At 41.8% G+C, this 19,747-nt stretch overlaps 1 protein-coding gene across 1 annotated transcript; it reads right to left on the reverse strand.

The window, feature by feature from the left end:
* Positions 1–1,112: 1,112 nt before the first annotated feature.
* LOC128708652 (STE20-like serine/threonine-protein kinase) lies at positions 1,113–10,434 on the reverse strand. The gene is made up of 13 exons (XM_053803630.1): positions 10,111–10,434; positions 9,119–9,317; positions 8,730–9,040; positions 8,507–8,650; positions 8,124–8,165; positions 7,097–7,172; positions 4,020–7,018; positions 3,707–3,952; positions 3,476–3,630; positions 3,220–3,388; positions 3,028–3,134; positions 2,814–2,946; positions 1,113–2,132 (listed from the first exon to the last, which is right to left on the reverse strand). The coding sequence occupies exons 1-13, from the start codon at positions 10,432–10,434 to the stop codon at positions 1,113–1,115; spliced, it is 5,925 nt and encodes a 1,974-aa protein (XP_053659605.1).
* Positions 10,435–19,747: the final 9,313 nt, after the last annotated feature.

Here is a 19,747-nt window from a genome sequence, read left to right on the forward strand (position 1 = left end):
AATCGGCGATGAGTTAGGTTGCTTTTAGACCTGATTCGACACCAACAACATGACTTATTGTGTAAACAATATTTTGATTAACATAAATACAGCAATACACATTGATTTCTAGCTAGTCTTCATTCCAACAAATAAACAGTAATAAATTAGCACAAACATAGTACCGTTGTGATGATAATGCCAAGACAATAATAAAATAAACGAATTCTTAATTAATAAACACAATGAACCACTAGCACAGAATTTGTATGAAACACAAATGAAACAAAAACATAAAGTACACAATCGACCATATGCACAACACACACACAAGTAGTGGCCACATGTTGTAGGTGCAAGACAAGAAAAATAGAACTGTATAAAAACCAACCTGCTTTAATAGACGTTTGCATGACGCAGCCCGTCAAGGAGCGTATTAACGAACACGATTATAGTTGAGGAGTAAAAGAACATTTTGGGCAGGGAGGGGGATAGTTCCGGTTGAACGATTAACGTCCCATCAACATTACTTCGATGAACTCTATTCTGCATATTTTCGGAGTTATTTGAGTCACGCGGTCTTTTGTGGTTAAGGGATGTTCTTACGGTCTTTGTTCGGTTCATTCTCTTCTTGTGTTTGAAGGACTTCTAACGTCCACACATTTTTTTTTTCGAATAGTATCTTATATGCAGAAAATGATGTGCGCGATGTGATAGGTGTATTAGAAAGTACTTTTTCCATCGCCTTGGAGATTAGTACTCGTTCTCTGTTAGTTGCTGTTAGTAATAGCGGGTTAGTACGATTGCAACTTGTATTTTCGTCGTTGAAAGTTTGAATCCTTCTGGTGAATAGTAGCCGCAGTAATCCTCTCACGTAGGATTGCGTGATTTTCTGTTTGGGATGATGGAATATTGGATGGTGCATATGTGGTGTCTACGTGGATTTTGTGGAAATTGGCAGGGTGTGTTATGGATATCGACTGCAGCGTCACATGTGATTGTAACGGAATGGTATTTCGCCGGCACAGCTATACACAACACATCCGGTTCTAAAGTCGGGCAGACGTGTTAAACAAACGTTGTTAAACAAACATTTGATAGGATTTCCTCATAGGATAAGCACGTACATCTGCTTATACCACCGTGTCATCATCCTTACTCGGTGCAAGTAGCACTGGAGTCGAAGGTGATAATTTTAAACCCGGGGTGGTAGCGTTGCGACCACCGCTACCATTCGCTGTCGGAAGTGGAAGACCTCCACGCGCGGAACTGAACGTTGTCAGACGATTGATGTTCGCGTCGGATGCGGTAGCGAACGTGTTCTCTCCGAGTCGACTTGGGCCCCAACCAGCGGACGTACGACGCGGTATTGTTCCACCGGACGACGTGTGCGGTTGTGGTATATTGGAGCGATTAGTCATACCCTCGAATATGTTTGCCGGTTTGCGATTAATCACCTGATTGTTCACGCGGATCGATACAACGCGGTCCTTTGAGTCGGAATAATACGCCATCGGTCCAGTTGGTGTCATACGAGATCCACCATAATCACCACCGTAGTATACAGACGATCCAGTACCGCCGTACTCATTCTGACTCGGTGTGTTTGAGTAAAGGAAAGATTTGATTGGAACACGCGAGGATCGCGATTTTCCCGAAAGCATATCCTCCGATTTACGCCTCACGTGGACATTCCCTGCCACCACTGGATCGTTCGTGTGAATATACTTGATTGCGGACGGATGCTGATAGTTACTTCCTCTACCTCCACTACGTCCCGTGCCTATCGTCGAAGGTTGATTTTCACCCTCATTCTCTTCCAACACAGAATCGTATGACGACGCAAGCGAAAGTTTATGTCCTGAGTTTGGCGTGTTTGGCATGGACCGACTAAGATCCGGTACCGAGCTGTGTATACTGTTTCGGTTAGAACTACCACCGGTACCACCACCACCATTTGCCATCGTGGGAAGCGTTAGGAACGTACGGGAGCGCGTGATGTTCAGCAGCCGGAGGGAAAGGGTATTGAGGGAATTGGTGCGATTGCGCAGCTCCGGCGGCACGGTAAAATCGCCATCGAACTCACGACGATCAACCGGACCCCAACGATCTTCGTACTCGTCCACCATTCGGCTCAGATGCTTCTCAATGACCTACACACACCGTCCGCGTCGGTAGATGAGGCATTGGAACAGGGAAATAGGAATTGATGAAAGTTTTGGGAAAGAACATGGAAATGCAATACAATAGGACACATCACGTACGTGCGAGGTAGATGGTTTTGTTTGTTGTTGAACATGATTTTGTGTGTTTGGGAGGCATAAGAAAAAAAGGAAGGAAAAATATAATTCATTACGGTTAGTTGAACTGTACAGCAAATGTTATTTAAATACGAATCGCATACGCTGAAAATGCATTATCTGTTAAAAAGCCAATTAGTTTGTCTGAGCGCAACATGCTACATTTCAATTTGTACACCATTCATTCGTAACTATGCAGAACGATTAGCGAACGACATTCAAATCAATAGGCGAGCCAATATATTATTACAGCTTATAAACATGTTATTTTATAATACTCAACGTTATTTATATATATTGTCACTCGTTAATCGGTCCCAAAGTAGAATGTTTAAATAGATATTAATAATGATTATGCATTACAGAAAATATATAACTTTCAGCAATTCAACAACAATAATGCGTCCAGTTGTTGGCACAACCGTTGGCAATTTTCAATTTTTTCGTTCAATCACTGTTCCTCTCAACGACGCTCTTGGTTTTATCTCAAACTTGATTGAAAAGTACATCAAGGCACTCCTAACTTGCACATACCTGTTTGCGTGGCATCAGTTGCGCCTTCCATTCGCGCAACTCCTTTTGCAACGCTTCGTCGCATTCCCGAAGTTTGGCAGTTTCGTGTTCAAGCAATTGCTTCCGTTTTTCATTCTGCAATTGCTCGAGTTCCCTGCAGGTATATGATAAATGGAAAACGCCATTAAGAACACAGGTAAAATTGCAATAGCGTGTAAAACAATCGCACACTAACCTTATTGATCCCTCAGAGGTAGCTCTCAGCTCTTCAAGTTGTTTGCTGTGTTTCGTTTCAAAACGCAACTGCTCCTGGTTGTACCGCTTCTTTTCTTGCTCTTGGAACTTCACATTTGAAAAGGAGAAACATAACAAAAATTCATTGCAAAGAATCTTTCCTACGCGTGATATACACTGTACGATCATGTACCTTTTTTAGTTTGTCCCGTTCCATTTCCGGATCGGTGGTCATTGAAATGCGTAACGATTCACGGAACATCATATCGCGAGCCTTCCGCTCGGCACGGATTCTCTTTGGCAGGGCTCGCCTTTCGATCGTTTGTCGCTTCAACAGTTCCTCTTCCTTTCGAGTGATCATACTGCAAATAAAGCATCAATTTGAAAAAAGTTGCAATAAGTAAGCAAAGGTTATAATTGAAGCGACGAAACTAAACGGGTACGCTTACCGCTTAATTTGATCCAACTCCTTTTCGTGGCGGATAATCATCTGGTGCCGCTGCATGAAACATATATCCTTCACGTGGCGCTTAGCAAGTTGATGCTTGTCGTGGATATGTTTCTCTTCTAGCTCCCACAGCATCGCTTCTCTCGTTCTCATTGCCTGCTCAAATTTTGAAAAACAAACGGTTAGTTAATAATGTTCTGAACATAAACTACCCCTATTCCTAAACGATTACCGTTTGTTTTTGTTGCAGGTAACCTTTGTCGGTAGCGGACAGCTTCTCGCGATAGATTTCACTGATTCGCCGCAGAGCAAGCTCATGATTTTCCGACAGCGATGACAAAAACGATTTTTCACGCTCCTCATGTTCAAACTCCATCTGTGTTTTTCGCTTACGGAATTCATCTTTTCGCTTTTCCTTCGGCAATAAATCCACTTCCTGTTTTAGCAGTCGTATTTCTTGCTTCAAACTGTCGCGGAACTAAACAAATTTTAAGCAAAAGTTGTTAAATGGGTGATACGATTTTCATTATTCGTATTTAACTTACAAGTTTCAGATCTCGCTCCTGTTCGGCACGGATCTTCTTCGATGTGTTGCGCAGTTCTGCTTCCTGCTGCTGCTCGAACTTCTCTACCGTCTGTCGGTGCTGACGGGCCAGCACGTCCATATCTGCCTCGAACGTACGTTCTAGCTGTAGTCGCTCCTGCTCGAATTTCTTCTCTTGCTGCTCTTTGGCGATCGCTTCTTTACCCTGCAGATCGTAAAACTGTTTTTTCTCCTGCTTCTGTAGCATCTTCAACTCGCGTAATTCTTGCTTGCGGAACAGATGATCGTCGTACAGTTTGTTGTTATCCTCATCACTGTAAATCACCTTGCTTGTGGTGGTCGTCACTTGTACCCCATCGATTTCGAATTTACGCGTTCGTTTTCTCGTTTTCTTCTTCAGATTTTGCAGGTGCAATTCTTCCTTGGTGAAGTTTCGGTTAGCTTTTTGTTTTATGCCAGCCGTACCATTACCACCGGCGACAGTACCTCCAGTACCAGTAGCAGCCGTTACAGCCGCTCCAACAGCTCCAGGAGTTCCTGCTGTTGTCGTAGCGACGCTATTACCACCGGCATTACTAACCAAGGTAGATGATCCGGACGACACTGTACCGCTAACAGAAGATGGTACCTTTTCATCTTCGAGATCGAGAGCAGGTTTCCGGCGGAGAGTCACCTCTTCTTCCAGCTCGACTGCTGCATGTTCGCGACTATCGTGACTAGTGGTAGTTGCAATGCTTTCCGCATCACTACGATCGTGAAGATGTTTTGATGATATTGCCGGAGGTGCCGTTCCACTGCTACCCGATCGTTGATGATGATTTCCAGCGATCACTACGCCCGCCACTCCGCCATGTTGATGCGCATGATGATTCTGGTGAATGGGCGTACTTGCCGAACGAACTGATCCACCACCTTCAAGCGAACCGACACTACTATCCGGTGAAATCCGAGACTTTTCAATTTTTCGCTTATTCACTATTATACTAACATCCTCCCGGCTTTCATGGAACTCAGTGCCACCATTATATCTATTGCCATTGATAATACTACCTCCACCAGTGCCAACTTTGCCCGTTTGGCTAGGAAGCGATAAAGAGGAACCGGAGGGTGATCTTTGCTGCTGGTGCAAATGCTGTTGAACTTGTTGCTGTTGTGACATCTGTTGACGACCACCAGCACCTACCACTATGTCCACCTTCACATCGTCACTAGATTCACTCGGTCCGCAGCTAACGTTTGACAAGTCACTGGTGGAATCGTGATGGTAGTGGTGAGGAGACATACGCGGATTATTGATCAGCTGCGGATGATGCTGAGAGGAATCCTTAACCTTAATTTCCTCTTCTCCCACCGTTACTACCGATACATGACTAGTATCCAGCAAAAGTTTGCTGCTGTTATTCAGTAGGTTATTGCTGCTCGCATTAAACGCATCGCCGTCGCCGTACGCATCCACATCGCGATCCGGTGACCCAGCGTTCATATCATCCGCAAGGAGCACCTCACGACGATCGTCGTAACCGGAGCTAACAATAAGCACTTCGCTTTCATCCAACTTTCGCGCGATCGCCCGACCACTTCCCGATTGCGACGATGTTCGGATAGAATGATGACGCGGGGAAACGTTCTCCAGACTGTCCAATGACTGAAAATCATCATCCGTTGAAGATTCGTTTACGTGCGTTTTGTTGAGCTCGTTCGACACGATAATCACCTCATCGTGGGCTCCTATACCAGGTGGAGATATGACACGGGAACGACGTTGCTGCGACGAACCGAAAGATTTCGTCGATGAGGCAGAAGAGGAAGTGCCGGAAGACGCAACTGCTGCTGCCGCTGATGCTAAGGGAATTGAGTTGTCAATTATCACCGGTGGGTGACTCGTGACAACCGTTACCTGTGCCACATTGCTCGCCAAGCTGTTTGAAGGATCGGAAAGTACGGTCGCATCGTTGATGGTAATGGATGTAGTGGAAGAAGATGATGAGCTGTTCATCAGGGTAGCATGATGAGACAATTGATTTCGTACCGCAGATGGCGTTGAGGTGGACGTTATCATTTTCACTCCCTCGTCCACTCCACCATCGTCTGGTAGAGATGAATGCGGGTGAATCGCTCTCGGAATGGCAACATTGTTATTATTAGAGTTAGCAAATGGTTGATTTGCTATCGGTGACGAAGGACGCTCATGGTCGTTAATCGTTGATTTTCCACTCGGTGGAGTGGAAGTCTTGGGACTTTCTTTATCGGACGGTGGTGTCGGTGCATGTTCCTTACGGGGAGATTTCATTTGTTCTTCTATCACACCACTACTTCCCATTCGCATCAGAGCCGGTGGTGGTGGCGGCATTACACTGCCCTGTACTGTTGCATCTGGACGGTCTAGAGCCTTTACGGAGATTTCACTTTCCGATGGTGTTTGAGGCGTTTCAGGTGGTGTTGGTGGAACAACGTCCTTGGACAAGGAACCATCGAATCCTAAAGTTGAAGGTTGCTTGGTCATGGGAGATGTCGGTGTTTGTGGTGGTGGTGGTGGTGCCGGTCCTTTCTTGACAGCAGCAGTATTGGACGATCCACCTGCTGCAGCAGTCTTCCTCTGATCAATTCCAACCGTTGACTCTGAATGTAAATCTCCCGCAGAAGGTGCTTCAGATATAACTTCCTTAGGCACGGGTAACACAGGAGTGGGAACATTTACCGCTCCACCAGTGATATTCGAAGACGAAGAATTTTTCATCGTTGGTTGCGAGAAAACGTCCCCACTTGCTGGAGATGCCAGAACGATTGGCGGCGTTGGTTGGGATTTTTTGATTTCCGGTTTAGTATCTACGCTAGCTGGTGTTTTCTCAAGCGGTATCGTGCCCGGCGGACCTGCCGCACCGACAGGAGTCGGTATTGGGCCAATTTTCGGCTTGCTGGGATCATCTTCGGTGGCAGGAACGGGAGTAGACTCTTTCGAATCCCTGGATGACTTCGATAGGGATGTGGGTGTATCTGGAACTATTAGAATACAAACATAGGAATTACCATAATAATTTAACAATCATTATAGGGGGTTATTAGATTAAAATTACTTACGCTTATCAGTTTCTTGACTCTGCAAGGATGAAGAATCATCATCCAAGTCGAGCGGAAGAGCAGAATTGCGGGGTTCCTGGGGCAAGAAATATGTATATAAAAATTAGATGGTACCGAAAATACAAGAAATTGGAGGCTGAATAACTAATTCATCCAAAATATAAACTCAACCGAAAAAAGATAATATATGCTTTTATAAAACCTATTTGCCAATTCCTACAATAAAATCATGCATTGAAATATTAACCCTAGAACGACCAAACCAATTATTTTAACCGGTTTGTTTAATCTTCATCACATTAATGTTAAATTAATGTTATTAATTTTACTGTAGTACTTGTACTCAAAAAAATATTAAAACATAATCCAGGTCTTCGAAATTGTTTGTAAAGTGACCATCAATAAAAAAAAAACGCTTGGTCATTCTAGTGTTAATAAAAAAAATAGCAGCTGCATTTATAAAAAAAACTGACCATCAAAGAAAATAATTAACATGCTTTGAGTGTTGTAATGCTAATACAAAACATGCGAATAAAAATTAAAATCCAATATGAAAATGTATCAAGAAAGCGATCGAATTTGTTGAAATGAAACTTTGTAACTTCTTCAACCAAGTAAATACTACGGAACTATTGCCAGACTAGACGTTTACGCACTACAGACCGATTTTCCTTTCTCTAAGTACACAGTCGAGAGTTAAGATGATATAGAAAGACACTATTAACAAACGCGTACGCACGAAAAACAAACGAACGTGATCGAAGACAATAAATTACCAAACATTAACACTCACTAGCACACATAGATAAATATTTGAAATGAACATTTATTCTAGAAATTTTGAAAGTCCTACAAAAGTGATAGTGAGTAGATAGATTTGCATAGAAGTCGATTATAGAAAAAAAAATCATGAAATTACTCAAGCCAACAAATGATCACACATTTCACGCGCAAGAAAGGGGTTTTTCAAATCGGACTGCCTGTTTGATTCGGGGCAAAACGCTCTAGTCTGACAAAACTTACCAACCCTCTGATAGAGCGATCTGCGTTTCGCTTGTCGTTTAGCTTTCTAACGTTTATACGTATCATGTGAATACCATTTAGTAAGCAGATTAAATTTTCATATTAATAGAACATTGACCATTTGTAAGTGTACGGGCGTGATGGTTGTATTTTGATGTTATCATTATTTTTCAATTGTGGCAGCGTGCATTAGAATGGGAAAGAAAACATAATTAGTAAAACTGAGATTTGATGAGATCTGAGATCAATTTGATCAAAAGTATTATTATGGCGGTTCGGTTCTAAATGTAGAAACCTAGGGTGAGGCACATCCGTCAGATGAATGATATTCTGAATTAATGCTATAATAAAAGTTGATATCGTAGAAAAAGGTCTTCGTGTACACACCTCTGCTTCCTCGTCTACCAGTTCTTCCTCGACGACATCCGCCTTATACTCGAGTAGCAGGTCCTTGATGGGTTTCGAGTCTAAATTACCGCTAATGAACGGTAGCCCCATAAGCACGTCTGTTGACGGCCTTTGCTGTGGATCCTGTTTGAAGCATTAGATAGTATTTAAAAAACCGTTTAGTAACAACGAATTAAGTTGTAAAGCATGCTATCCTACTTACTTTCACAAGCGCACGTGCGAGAAAATCGTTAAAGTGTTTCGTCCACTTAGACGGTTGATCCAACTTGGGTGGTTCACTTTTCTGTATCTTGAGCAGCACCCGCATTGGAGACATCTCACTGTTTGGTGGTTCCATTTGAGCAAACTCGATCAACGTGATGCCGAGCGACCAGATATCGACTTTGAAGTCGTACGGATTGTCCCGGAACGTTTCGCACAGCACAAGCTCCGGTGCCATCCAGTACGGCGTACCGATAAAGGTGTCGTGCTTTTGCATTGTATGCTTGTTCTTGGCCGAAACACCAAAATCCGCTAAACCGAAAAATAAAAAAAGACTCGTAAATGATTATCAGCTTCCTACGCATCTTCGTTTGCATCAAAACAACATACCAAGTTTTACCCCACCGTCCATTGTCAGCAACACGTTGCCGGCCTTCAAGTCCCGGTGTATCACCTTGTTCTTGTGTAAATGGTTCAGTCCGGCGCACATGTGTTTGCATACGTAAGCAATCTGCGCCTCGGTGAGAGGTTTCTCTAGTTCCACCATAATACTATCTAAGGCACCACCATCACAATATTCTATCAGCATCTGCAAGAAGGGAACATGCAAACACGAGGAACGATTAAATTTCTGAAATGCTTGCAAGTTATGCCAAAACCCTCTACCCCTCCCCTCCTCATGATCAACTGCTATCGGTACACGCTAACGGAAGGTCTTTCCGGCCTATTTGCTATGCAGAGGGGTTGCACTAGTAGCTAAATGGTAAGCAAAAAAAATATCCATAAGCATGAATTAAAGATCAAGAAAAAAAAACCGGAAGAATCGAAAAATACTTCAAATAATATGGTTTAGTAGTTTATTCTACACTTAAGCATTTCATATGAATCTGAAAAGTGCATTGAGATTTCATAAGCGAGTACAGTTCCCTGTACTCAGTCTGTACCTAAAGTGTCGTGCGAGTATTCAAAGCATTAAACGTTTAATAACGGTTTCATTCGCCTTATGGCCACATGATATGATGCATCAGTGAGTAAGTGGTTTAATGCACACTTGTATTACATTTATTATACCTGGCTGGTAATGACTACAAATTGTATTTCTTCTATAATGTGCGTCGCTTTCGACACAACAAGGCCGATACAAAATCTCAGCCAAACCATTACCTCGTCACAAGAACTGACTATCCGGCTATATGGTAAAAATATGTATATACGGTTTGCCCATTCCAACGAAAAAAATGGCAAAAACTGCACGACCTGAACGTATATACACCAATATTAAAATCTCATCCTTTTATGTTTTTTAATAAACATTTTGTATCAATCGGTTTGCTTTATCTTATTAAACTACTCTATGCTTCTTTTAGAACACAAATACTTACCCACAGCTTATCGTCGATCGAGTACGCTTCATACAGGCCGACAATATTAGGATGCTTGATCTCAGACAGGATATCAATCTCGACCATATGATCACTCAGATTCTCCTCATCTTCCAATGTGCACATCTTGGCGGCGGCCAGCTGTTTTGTTTCTCTGTTCTGTGCCTTGTAAACCTTACCAAATGCACCATCACCAAGCTCGCCGATCATGTCCCAAAAGTCGGCCGGGTCCGTGTCCATGCGGATGTTATTGAAGATGCGTTTCTTCTTCGCCTCTCCACTACCCAGGTGAAACACCTTCTTCAGATTGTTTAGGAACGACATTTTGAAAAACGTTTGCAGGTAGTTTGGGCTCCACTAGTAATGAACGCCACACCGGTTTACTCTCTTCTTATCCAGACAACCGAGTACGCTACAATCACTGTACTATTATAAAGGTCTACACAGCTGTGTATTATGGAGTGTTTGTGCGCGTGTTACAGCAGTATGATTACACACCTTCGCTTATCTGCCGTCCCGATATCACTTAATATCTTCGGGTCTTATCTATCCGTTGTGCTCGTGGAAGATCTCCGCTTTCTAGAACTTCCACCGCGCACTACGTTTTCCTGATTACTATACAAATCTTCGACGTAACTAATATTTTTCACATTTGCTTACAGTATTTCACTAGCGACTGGAGTGTTTTTTGAGCAAAACGAGAACTTATAAACCACTGCTACTTTTTCCGAGAGCAGTAGTAATTTATGCACAATTTGTCAGAAAAATTGGCGAGGAATTATTCGAAAATTGATCATCGGAGCTGTTTGCGTTTATAATGCTGAGTACCAATGCACAGGTAGTGGATTCAATCCAACACGGTAAAAATGCAGAATTCGTGCACCCATGAAGTTGCTGTAGATGACCATAGTGATTCAATCGGCATCGGTAGGCGCGCAGGCCTCCTTGTGCCGCGCAATCGTTATCGGCGAAGCTTAGAGCTGCAGTGACGTTGTTGTAATTGTAATAGATGGGGTCAGCTTCCTCAAGCGCTCCTTCTCTGGGTGCCATTTTCAGTAGCACACTAGGCAAATACAACGACCGATACGGGGCAAGGGTCCGTCTACCTGCCACTGCTGTAGGACGCGTTTGCCAAATCTGCGATGTGCTGCGATTGTTCAGAGTTGCTTCTCTAGAAGGTGGCTCTAGAAGTTACCTTCGAATTCCTGATGATAGTACTTAACGTTAATTCAATAAGTCCGCCTGGGTGTGGTTGTTGTTGATGATGATGGAACTATGCAATGAGTTACCCACGAAAAGTAAACAATGCGCGTGTACAACCGTTGCAATATGTTTGTCGATAGATCTAAAAGTAAAACAGAACAGCAAAAGCAAAAATAAATCGTGTTAGTTATATTTATTGATGTACGATACTGAATCATCTTTATGTTGGGCTGATAAAATTATACTTATAGCGTCCAAATTTGGAGAAATGGAAATAAACAAAAAACCAACCAATGGTTGTCGGCACGTACAAACAAGAAGAATTGGCAACAGAGGGCAGAGAATCAGACTCGGATAGGTAGCGGATAGCCTATTCCACAAAATTGTTCGATACGAAGAGGAATGTTAGTGTTTATTTATCTAGGATGATCAATAATGCTCGTATACAACATTCGGACGATTTTCGGCATCTTCGGAAAAAAGGAAACAATATCATCAACACAATAAAGGTTTGTTTGATAGACAAACAAAATAAACTAATTTTGAAAACCTTAAAACTAATAATTTATTATTTCATTTTCCTACCCGAAAGAAACACCACCCACAAAAGCATATTTTGATACACTTTTGCCGAGTGCAGCAATACATGGATAACCGTAATCACTCTGTGCACAAGTGTACGATTACCACTAATCGTAATTTCGGGTAAACATCGCGCACAGAAACCAATTAAGCACCGGAATTCACCCGCATACACACAACCAACCAAAAGCAACAATGCACCTCATTATAGCTAATAAAACTGTGAAACCCAATTGGGTCTGCCATACTAGGCCAGGCAGCACAACATTATGTTGTTGTTTGCCACCATGCCACGACGCTGTAGCGAAAGGGTAGTGCTAAACTGTGTCAACGCACAAAAACAGAAGCAATTGATTGGCGAAAAATTAACGTGCACAGTTCAGCTTCCGAACTCGCGGTGCATTAGCACATCAGCTTGAAGACTAGAAAATAGATAAAAGAACTGCATATGTGGAAAGAGACAAATAATGCTAAAAGACAACTTTCGTCAGAGCCTTTTTCGCGTCTATGAAGAGAAATCTTGAAAGGAGGACTTTTTGCCACAACTATATCCCGAAATATGATTGTTGTTGTTGGCTATTTTGAGATATGCAGGACAACCTGGGTTATGTTATGTATACCACCCATGTTATGTCAAATATACAACAGGAAAAAAAAATATATAAATATATACTTTCAGGTTTTCTTTATTCAATTACAAGCATTGGTTTTAGCTATTTTTGTTAGATATACTAAATTACACACAAGAAATTCTTTTGCACATTGCCTCTCCAAAGACTAAGCCGTGGATGAAGTTGTTGCCCGACCATTGCAAAACGCTTTTGGTCACACCACTTTATCGACGACAGGTTAGTTTGGGGTTTGGTGAGTGTAAAGCGGCAAGATTGCGGGTGCAAGTGACCGGTAATGTGATACGCGATACGGTTGAAAACGATCGGTTCCAACGATCTCGAATGCGTAGCGGTATCGCTTTACGTAATCGAATAGAGTGCAGACACATACCACTGACAGTCATGTGGAATTACAACAAGATGACGGTGGGATTGGTGTGCTTTTCCTATTCACCCCACCATCGAGAAGTGAACGTTGCACACACCTCGAGAAAAAAGAAGCGAAGATGCTGTGTGAAGTAACTTCACGTCAGTTCAAGGAGAGGTCAAAAGTGAGATACTATCTAACGGGTTGTCATCTTCCTGTGCGTTCCATGACAATAGACATTTCTTTGTTTTTTTTTCCAAAATTCATCGGATTACGATTGAAGGTATACTATGTAGCGATGCTTTCACAAAGTACCGAATATGCTCTCGCTTCAAAGACACTGTGCCCGTTTAAGTAAACTTGTTCGATGGATGTCGAACATACAGTTCCACAAAAGTGTCACGCACTTCTCATTGAAAAAATGTTTCCACTAGTAGAATCCAAAAGGGATGATAGGGAGAATGGGATATACCGTAAGGCAGTGAATGAAAAGATGGTTCAAAATTACAGACGACCGTTTCACTAATCGACCCAATGAGTGCTACTAATTTCGGCGACCGGTTTTCAGGAGGTTAGGCTGTTTAACGTCGTTAATGTGTACGTAGGAAGGGGAAAGATTGCTGATGGTCCTTCTCATCAGCTTACGACCTAGATGACCCCGTCGTCGTATATCTTAATGGTTACAGTAGATGGCTAATTTAGATTAACACCAAACTCGGGAGACGGAAACAACAGAAAAGCTTAACCTACGCTATCTCACCCCCATGCGACGTTGCATATTACAGACCACTTTGTGTCGCATTTGGAAGTTGAATGGTACTTTCTTGGTCGAAAAGGCCGAGTAAAGATGCACTTTCCATTTCGTCTTTCCGTAGTCTTTAATCCACGTACAATTAGCCGGTAGGAGTCGAGACTGTGAGATATTTCCGGTAAGTACATCCCCAATGCGTGCGTAATGGAGAAGTTTGGATCACTGTCGACACAAAGAGTTTGGTCATAACTTGAAACTTCACACTGCCGAACCCAATTCCAATATTCAACTAAAGAAAATATAGACTTAAAACCCGCATAAATGTATAGCGATAGCTGATGGTACACATTCTCCTGAACTTCAATTAGAATAAGCTAACCAGAAAATTAAAGATATCGTCTTCAGCATGTATTGTTTGGTACAATTATTTAAAAGACGACAGAGTCTCGCAGGTCGATAAGAGATACACATTGCCTACAACTTCACATGCCAATCTCTAACGGTAATCACCAACTTCTTGACGCGTGTCATTGGTGGTATGTGTGTGAACTTCGATGGAAACCAATGGGCGCCTAACAACGGTGGCGGCCCGAGATGAGAAGATGAAATTAATTTCTATGAAATTAAATTCCAACGCGCCAATAATGCGTAACAGGCTAACGAACGCGAACACGAATGAACGGCATTTTTCCCCGGTTTTGGTTTTTACTTTCTCGCTTATCCTCTCTGGCCGCTCTTGCCGCAATAAGCACCGTCTCTCATTGCGTATGTCCAGTCGCTGAAAGTGAATTAGATTGGAAAGGGAAAATATCGGAGCAAAAACTAGCAAACCGATTAGCTCAATCAAACTTATGCTTCGCACACGGATCTCCGCGAGCTGTCGGAGCAATAGAGTTCGCGTGTGTCAGGAGGAGGGTGGGTTCGACAACCCGATTTTCATCGATTCCAATCTAACGCAACGGAAGCGGACGGTGATGCGTAACTGGCGAAGGAGCGAGAGAGGAAATACACAAAGCAGAATTAAATCAGGTGAAATTGTGGCCGCAAGCTTGTGGACGTCAGTGCAGACGTAAGTAAAGAGGTAGAGAGAAAAAGCTTCCTACTTCTCAGTTATCTCTTACAGTTCTCATTGGTCCGCATTGGAGAAAGCCGCGGAAGGAAGGTCACACAGCACCTTCAAGGGTGGTCCTCCCCATCTCCACTCATTTGCAAGCGACAACCAAATTAGACAACACATATAAACGCACGGTTTCCTCCGGCCAACCCCTGGGGGCACATACCCGACCGGGCCACTACCTTTGCAGCAATCGAAACATGAAGAAAAGGCTCGCAGGCATACCACTCCTTGGAGAGCTGGCTAGGGCCAGAGCTACGCCACCATCTGGAATTGGACACATTCCAACCTCACCAGCAAATAGCCAAGCAGTCAAACCGCCTTTTCATTTTACGGTAGCTTGGTGTTTCAGCAGTGCACTGGCTTTCGAGGTCTCCGTACCTCCAGCGTTTCGCAGTTCCAATGGTGAATGGAACTATTACGATAAGCACACGATCACAGCGACGATGTCCGGTGACTATCGCACCGGCTGTGGTGGGTACAACAACTTCACTCGACACTGCACGAATACCAGCGGCGTGATCGTTGAAAAAACTCATCGAAAAACTAACACACGAGACACACCACTGGGAGAGCACAACCATTCATTGCTGCCTGTTTGCCTGTTTGCCGCTCATTCACATTTTTTAGATACGGTGGACCTTCGATTCCTTTCCACCCCCGCCCCACCCCCCGCTCCATCTAAATACTTAAACGGGACGCAAACGCATGACACAGGTGCGTGGTGCGTTGACGACTGTACCATCGGATGGTTTAACATCAATCACTCTCTACTGCACAGTTTGTTTGAGACACTGTGTTTATGCCGATTATGTATGGAAGGTTCCAAAAATGACACACTTCCGCCAGAAACAAGGTTTAGCAGAATTACAGTGAATCGAAAAATAGGCCTCCACCTGTCCCGTCAACCATTCACTCACACATGCTCCATCAATGTGGAACAGGTTAAATTATTTTATGACCAAATTTAAAACCCGTCATTCCTGTGTTTCCCATACCCGAATGGCTGATTAACGGCCCGTTTGATAGGTTATTAATGGTAAAAGCAAGGGGAAAAAAGAACGGAAAACATTCGTCACGGAGCGTCAAGATGGGAGTTGTATATTAACACCAAAGGGTATTAAAACAACTTGTAACAGTTTTATTATTGTGGTGCGGGAAAGGTAACTGGATGGAAAATGTTTTGTTTTCTCTTTTTTATGCAATTAGAAAAAGGAAACACATGATTTGTTTGTCTATTATTACACTGTGGAAATATCTCTTAAGAATGGTAATTTCTATTAAGTGTCACCCATAATAAGAAGCAATTTATTGATTAAATCACAAATCATAACAAAAAAAGAAGCAAATGGGAAATCATCAACAATAGTGTATTCCCTTCCTTGTTAGAGCAAAACTATATGACTGAACACTGAAATTGATAACAACAAATAGAAATCTTTTTTTTTTGTTTTGAACAAAAATAGTTTGGAAAAACAAACGTTATTTGTCTGAAAAGTGTCTGAAAGTTAAATAAATCGTTCAAAAACACACGTTCCTCTTTTTTAGCGGCACAAAAACCTTGAAAGGTTCAGCCCTGCCATTTTTGGCTTTCTTTTACTTTATTTACCCGCAGCAGGATAATCAGTCCTTCGTACGGGAGACTTGTCCGGATGGCATTTTAGACCTGCAAAACTTCAAAATGACTTCAAAATATTGCAAAGTTGTGTTATGATCTAATGTAATTTTTTTACATTTTTTAATACAAATGCCAAAAATTAAACAAACGAAAAATAAAATATCAAAAAAAGACATCACAACCAGTGATATTATCATATTATCTTCAGTACAGAATCATTGGAATCATTAAAGTTCATTCTCCAAAGAAATATTATTATCTCAAAAAAAAATCGGTAATGATTTAAATAGTATTCTTTTTTTTTCAGTTTCTCTATTTTAGAATATCACATAAACGCTCGATTTAATTAACGATTCCGAGCCATGAAGCTAGTTCAGATTCACCCAACATATGGCATTTATTCCACTGGAGTATTCTCTTGAGCTGGGGTACTTTTGTACTGGAGTAACTGTTATTGAAGTAATAATTTGAACAAGCTGTTGGAGATCTACTAAAGCTCTAATCCGTCTGTTAAGACTTTGAGATCAATTTCGCATTCTTACAGATTTAGAGCAAATATTAGGTAACCACTGTACACATAGAAACACCGCTTGGATGAAATTACATCCGACAACCTTCCATTCCTTCACTACAATGTAATCCCTCTAGCGCATAGATAAACATAGCACACGATCAACACACCTCTCTTTAACCAGATAAACTGAACAAAAAATGCAAACGGCTTCGAAGCACGCACCATTTCCAATCATTAAGATGCAACTATTTCGCGAATCGCAACCAGTACGAACCAAACAGAGCAAGTATGAACCATGTTTGTCCTCGTGTGCGATTTTTCTTTTTCATCATTTTGTTACCACTCTCACTGGGCAGATTATCCACGAAGGGAACACCGTCACCATAAGCAACAGAGGAACATAAATCACGCCTCAAAGGAAAGCAAGCGTAAGACGATATACGGTAGGAACTCTACTGCACACACACAGCACCACGCATGTATTGAAATTCCTATTTCCTTTCAAACGTGAAAGTGAAGCTACGGTGTAGACAAACACTTGTGGCAAAGAGATGCAATCATTGGCATCTTGCACATTTTTCTCTTTATCTTTGACCGCAAGCTTTGGCGCCTTGGTGGTATAGAAGCCCCGACACCCCGACAGTAGCGGCTTGTGTCGAGTGTAGCGATCAAATTACTTGCAAGGAAGATGAAACAGGCAGGTGAAAACAGCCAGAACGGAAGCAACAACCTACCTGCTTTCCGATAACATACACACTCGTAGCGTCGGACAGCATTCAGTTTTGGAATCCCTACTGCACATCCCCCTTTAAGGTGGACAGTAGTCCAATGAACTTTTGTCCAATAAAACCGGCGGACACGGTTGAAATTCCCTGGCAAAGTATCCAGTAATCTATTTTTTTTTCTTTTTCCCTCAGTCTCCCCATAAGAGACTGTAAACGATATTGGATTTGAGTTTCGCAAAACGAGACACTTTCAACGACTTTATCGGCAGAAACTGGATGGTGCCGCGGTGAGCGTGAAAAGAAATTTGAGCGGAAAGGAAAAGGAAACCAGAGTGGTGTTTACTTTCCTTCCATCACGCGCAATGATTGCTAATGATTGACTTTCTATCTAAACACAGCGCACGGGTGCGAGTCATCAACATAACGTACCCCGGGCACAAGCATACACACATGCCACAGCATGATCGTCATGATCTGCATCATGCAACTCGATATGGCAATAACCTATTCTGTGCTTCATGTCTGGCGTTGCCCTACTCCCAGACATTCGGCCATTTCATTAATCCATGACTGGATGGAACACCAGGGCATGGATGTGTTATGATCGGAAGGAAGTGTTACGATCGATATGAAAGCAAAAACGCGATCGCTCCAATAATTTTCGTCTGCCGGTGCATTCAAATGCTCCGCAATAGAGAATGGAGATCAGATCAGATTGTGGTCAGACGCGACAAGCTATGATTCGAAATGGATGCTGTCGTTTAGTTGTGCAAATCGAGCTCTTATAAGACGCGTTATGCATTACTTGTACAATAACTGAGTTTTGTTGGTATAATAGTTTTGAACCTACTTGTTTGAGGTAATATAAATGTATACATACAAAGCGCGGTTGTATTTTTCTCTTCTTCATTGGTTCACTACAACCTCGCAAGTGTTGCAACTCCTGCCTTTTATTGGTTTTTTTTTTTTATTTCACGACAAAATTACAACAAAATGTTCAGTGTACGAGATAACGATTTGGATAGAATTTGGAAACGCGGTCATTACAACCAAGGAGGCTCGATTTATTATAGAAGCATTTCAGGTACAAGATTCATAAGATGCGGAGAATTCCATATCTACATCGGTACATTCTAATTCAATCTGAATATAATGCAGAAATGACTGTGACTGTGCCAGTTCAACTTGACACCCTGCCATAAAATTAAAAGCTGTGCGTAACCTTCTGAATGCATCATCACAGTAATCGGTAGTAATTCGGCGATTTTGTGGAGCTGTCACATTAAAATCAAAGCATAACACAATTAGCTTGTATGTATGAATGAGTTACAGTGATGGATGCAACTAATTAAAAATCATGAATTCGAATGAATCGATAAATCGATTGAATTGTTTGGAAAGTCTATTACGAACATTTGTGAATGTTATTATTTACCTTATTTTACACAGCTTTTACATTCTTTCCTAAAATTTCCTTTCCTTTCCATTCATGCCTAAACACAAAAAAACAAGCTATAAAAACAATAAACATAAAACGACACATTATAGATTGAAAATCGAAATTAAACACAAGTTTGCACATGCATTTCCACCCACTTCAAATCTCATATTATCATTCCTAGCCCGTTTGCTTATTATCATACCCATCACTCGCATCATCTTCGGTGATATGATCTCCTTTCGCTTTCCTGAATATGTGGTTGGCTGATTTTTGCAACCACAATTAAAAGCATTAACTTTCTACTGTTTTCTTCCAACCGTAGCATCCTGCCACGAAATAGAGCTCTTGATGATAGGCGAAAATTTTTCCTCCTCCAAAATCAAAAATCTATTAAATAAACTATTTTGTCAAATTTCAGTACTATGCTTGGTTATGAAACAGACCGTCGCTTGAATTAGATTTCTTAATGACGTTTTTAATTCCAATTTAACTCAATAAACATAAATACAACCTTAGCAAAGAATTTAAAAAATATTCATATGAAATTTCAATAAAAAATGCACATCTATTTCAAAATGCAGTCTTACTTTCCTGCACGCTTAATAACCGTCAACAGATAACATCTCCATTGCAAATAAACGCACTGTTTATTATTGCATTTAACCAGAGAGAAACAGCTAACCGTAACAGAAATGTCGATAATAATTGATT

This window comes from Anopheles marshallii, chromosome 2, assembly GCF_943734725.1.
Source record: "Anopheles marshallii chromosome 2, idAnoMarsDA_429_01, whole genome shotgun sequence".
NCBI lineage: Eukaryota > Metazoa > Arthropoda > Insecta > Diptera > Culicidae > Anopheles > Anopheles marshallii.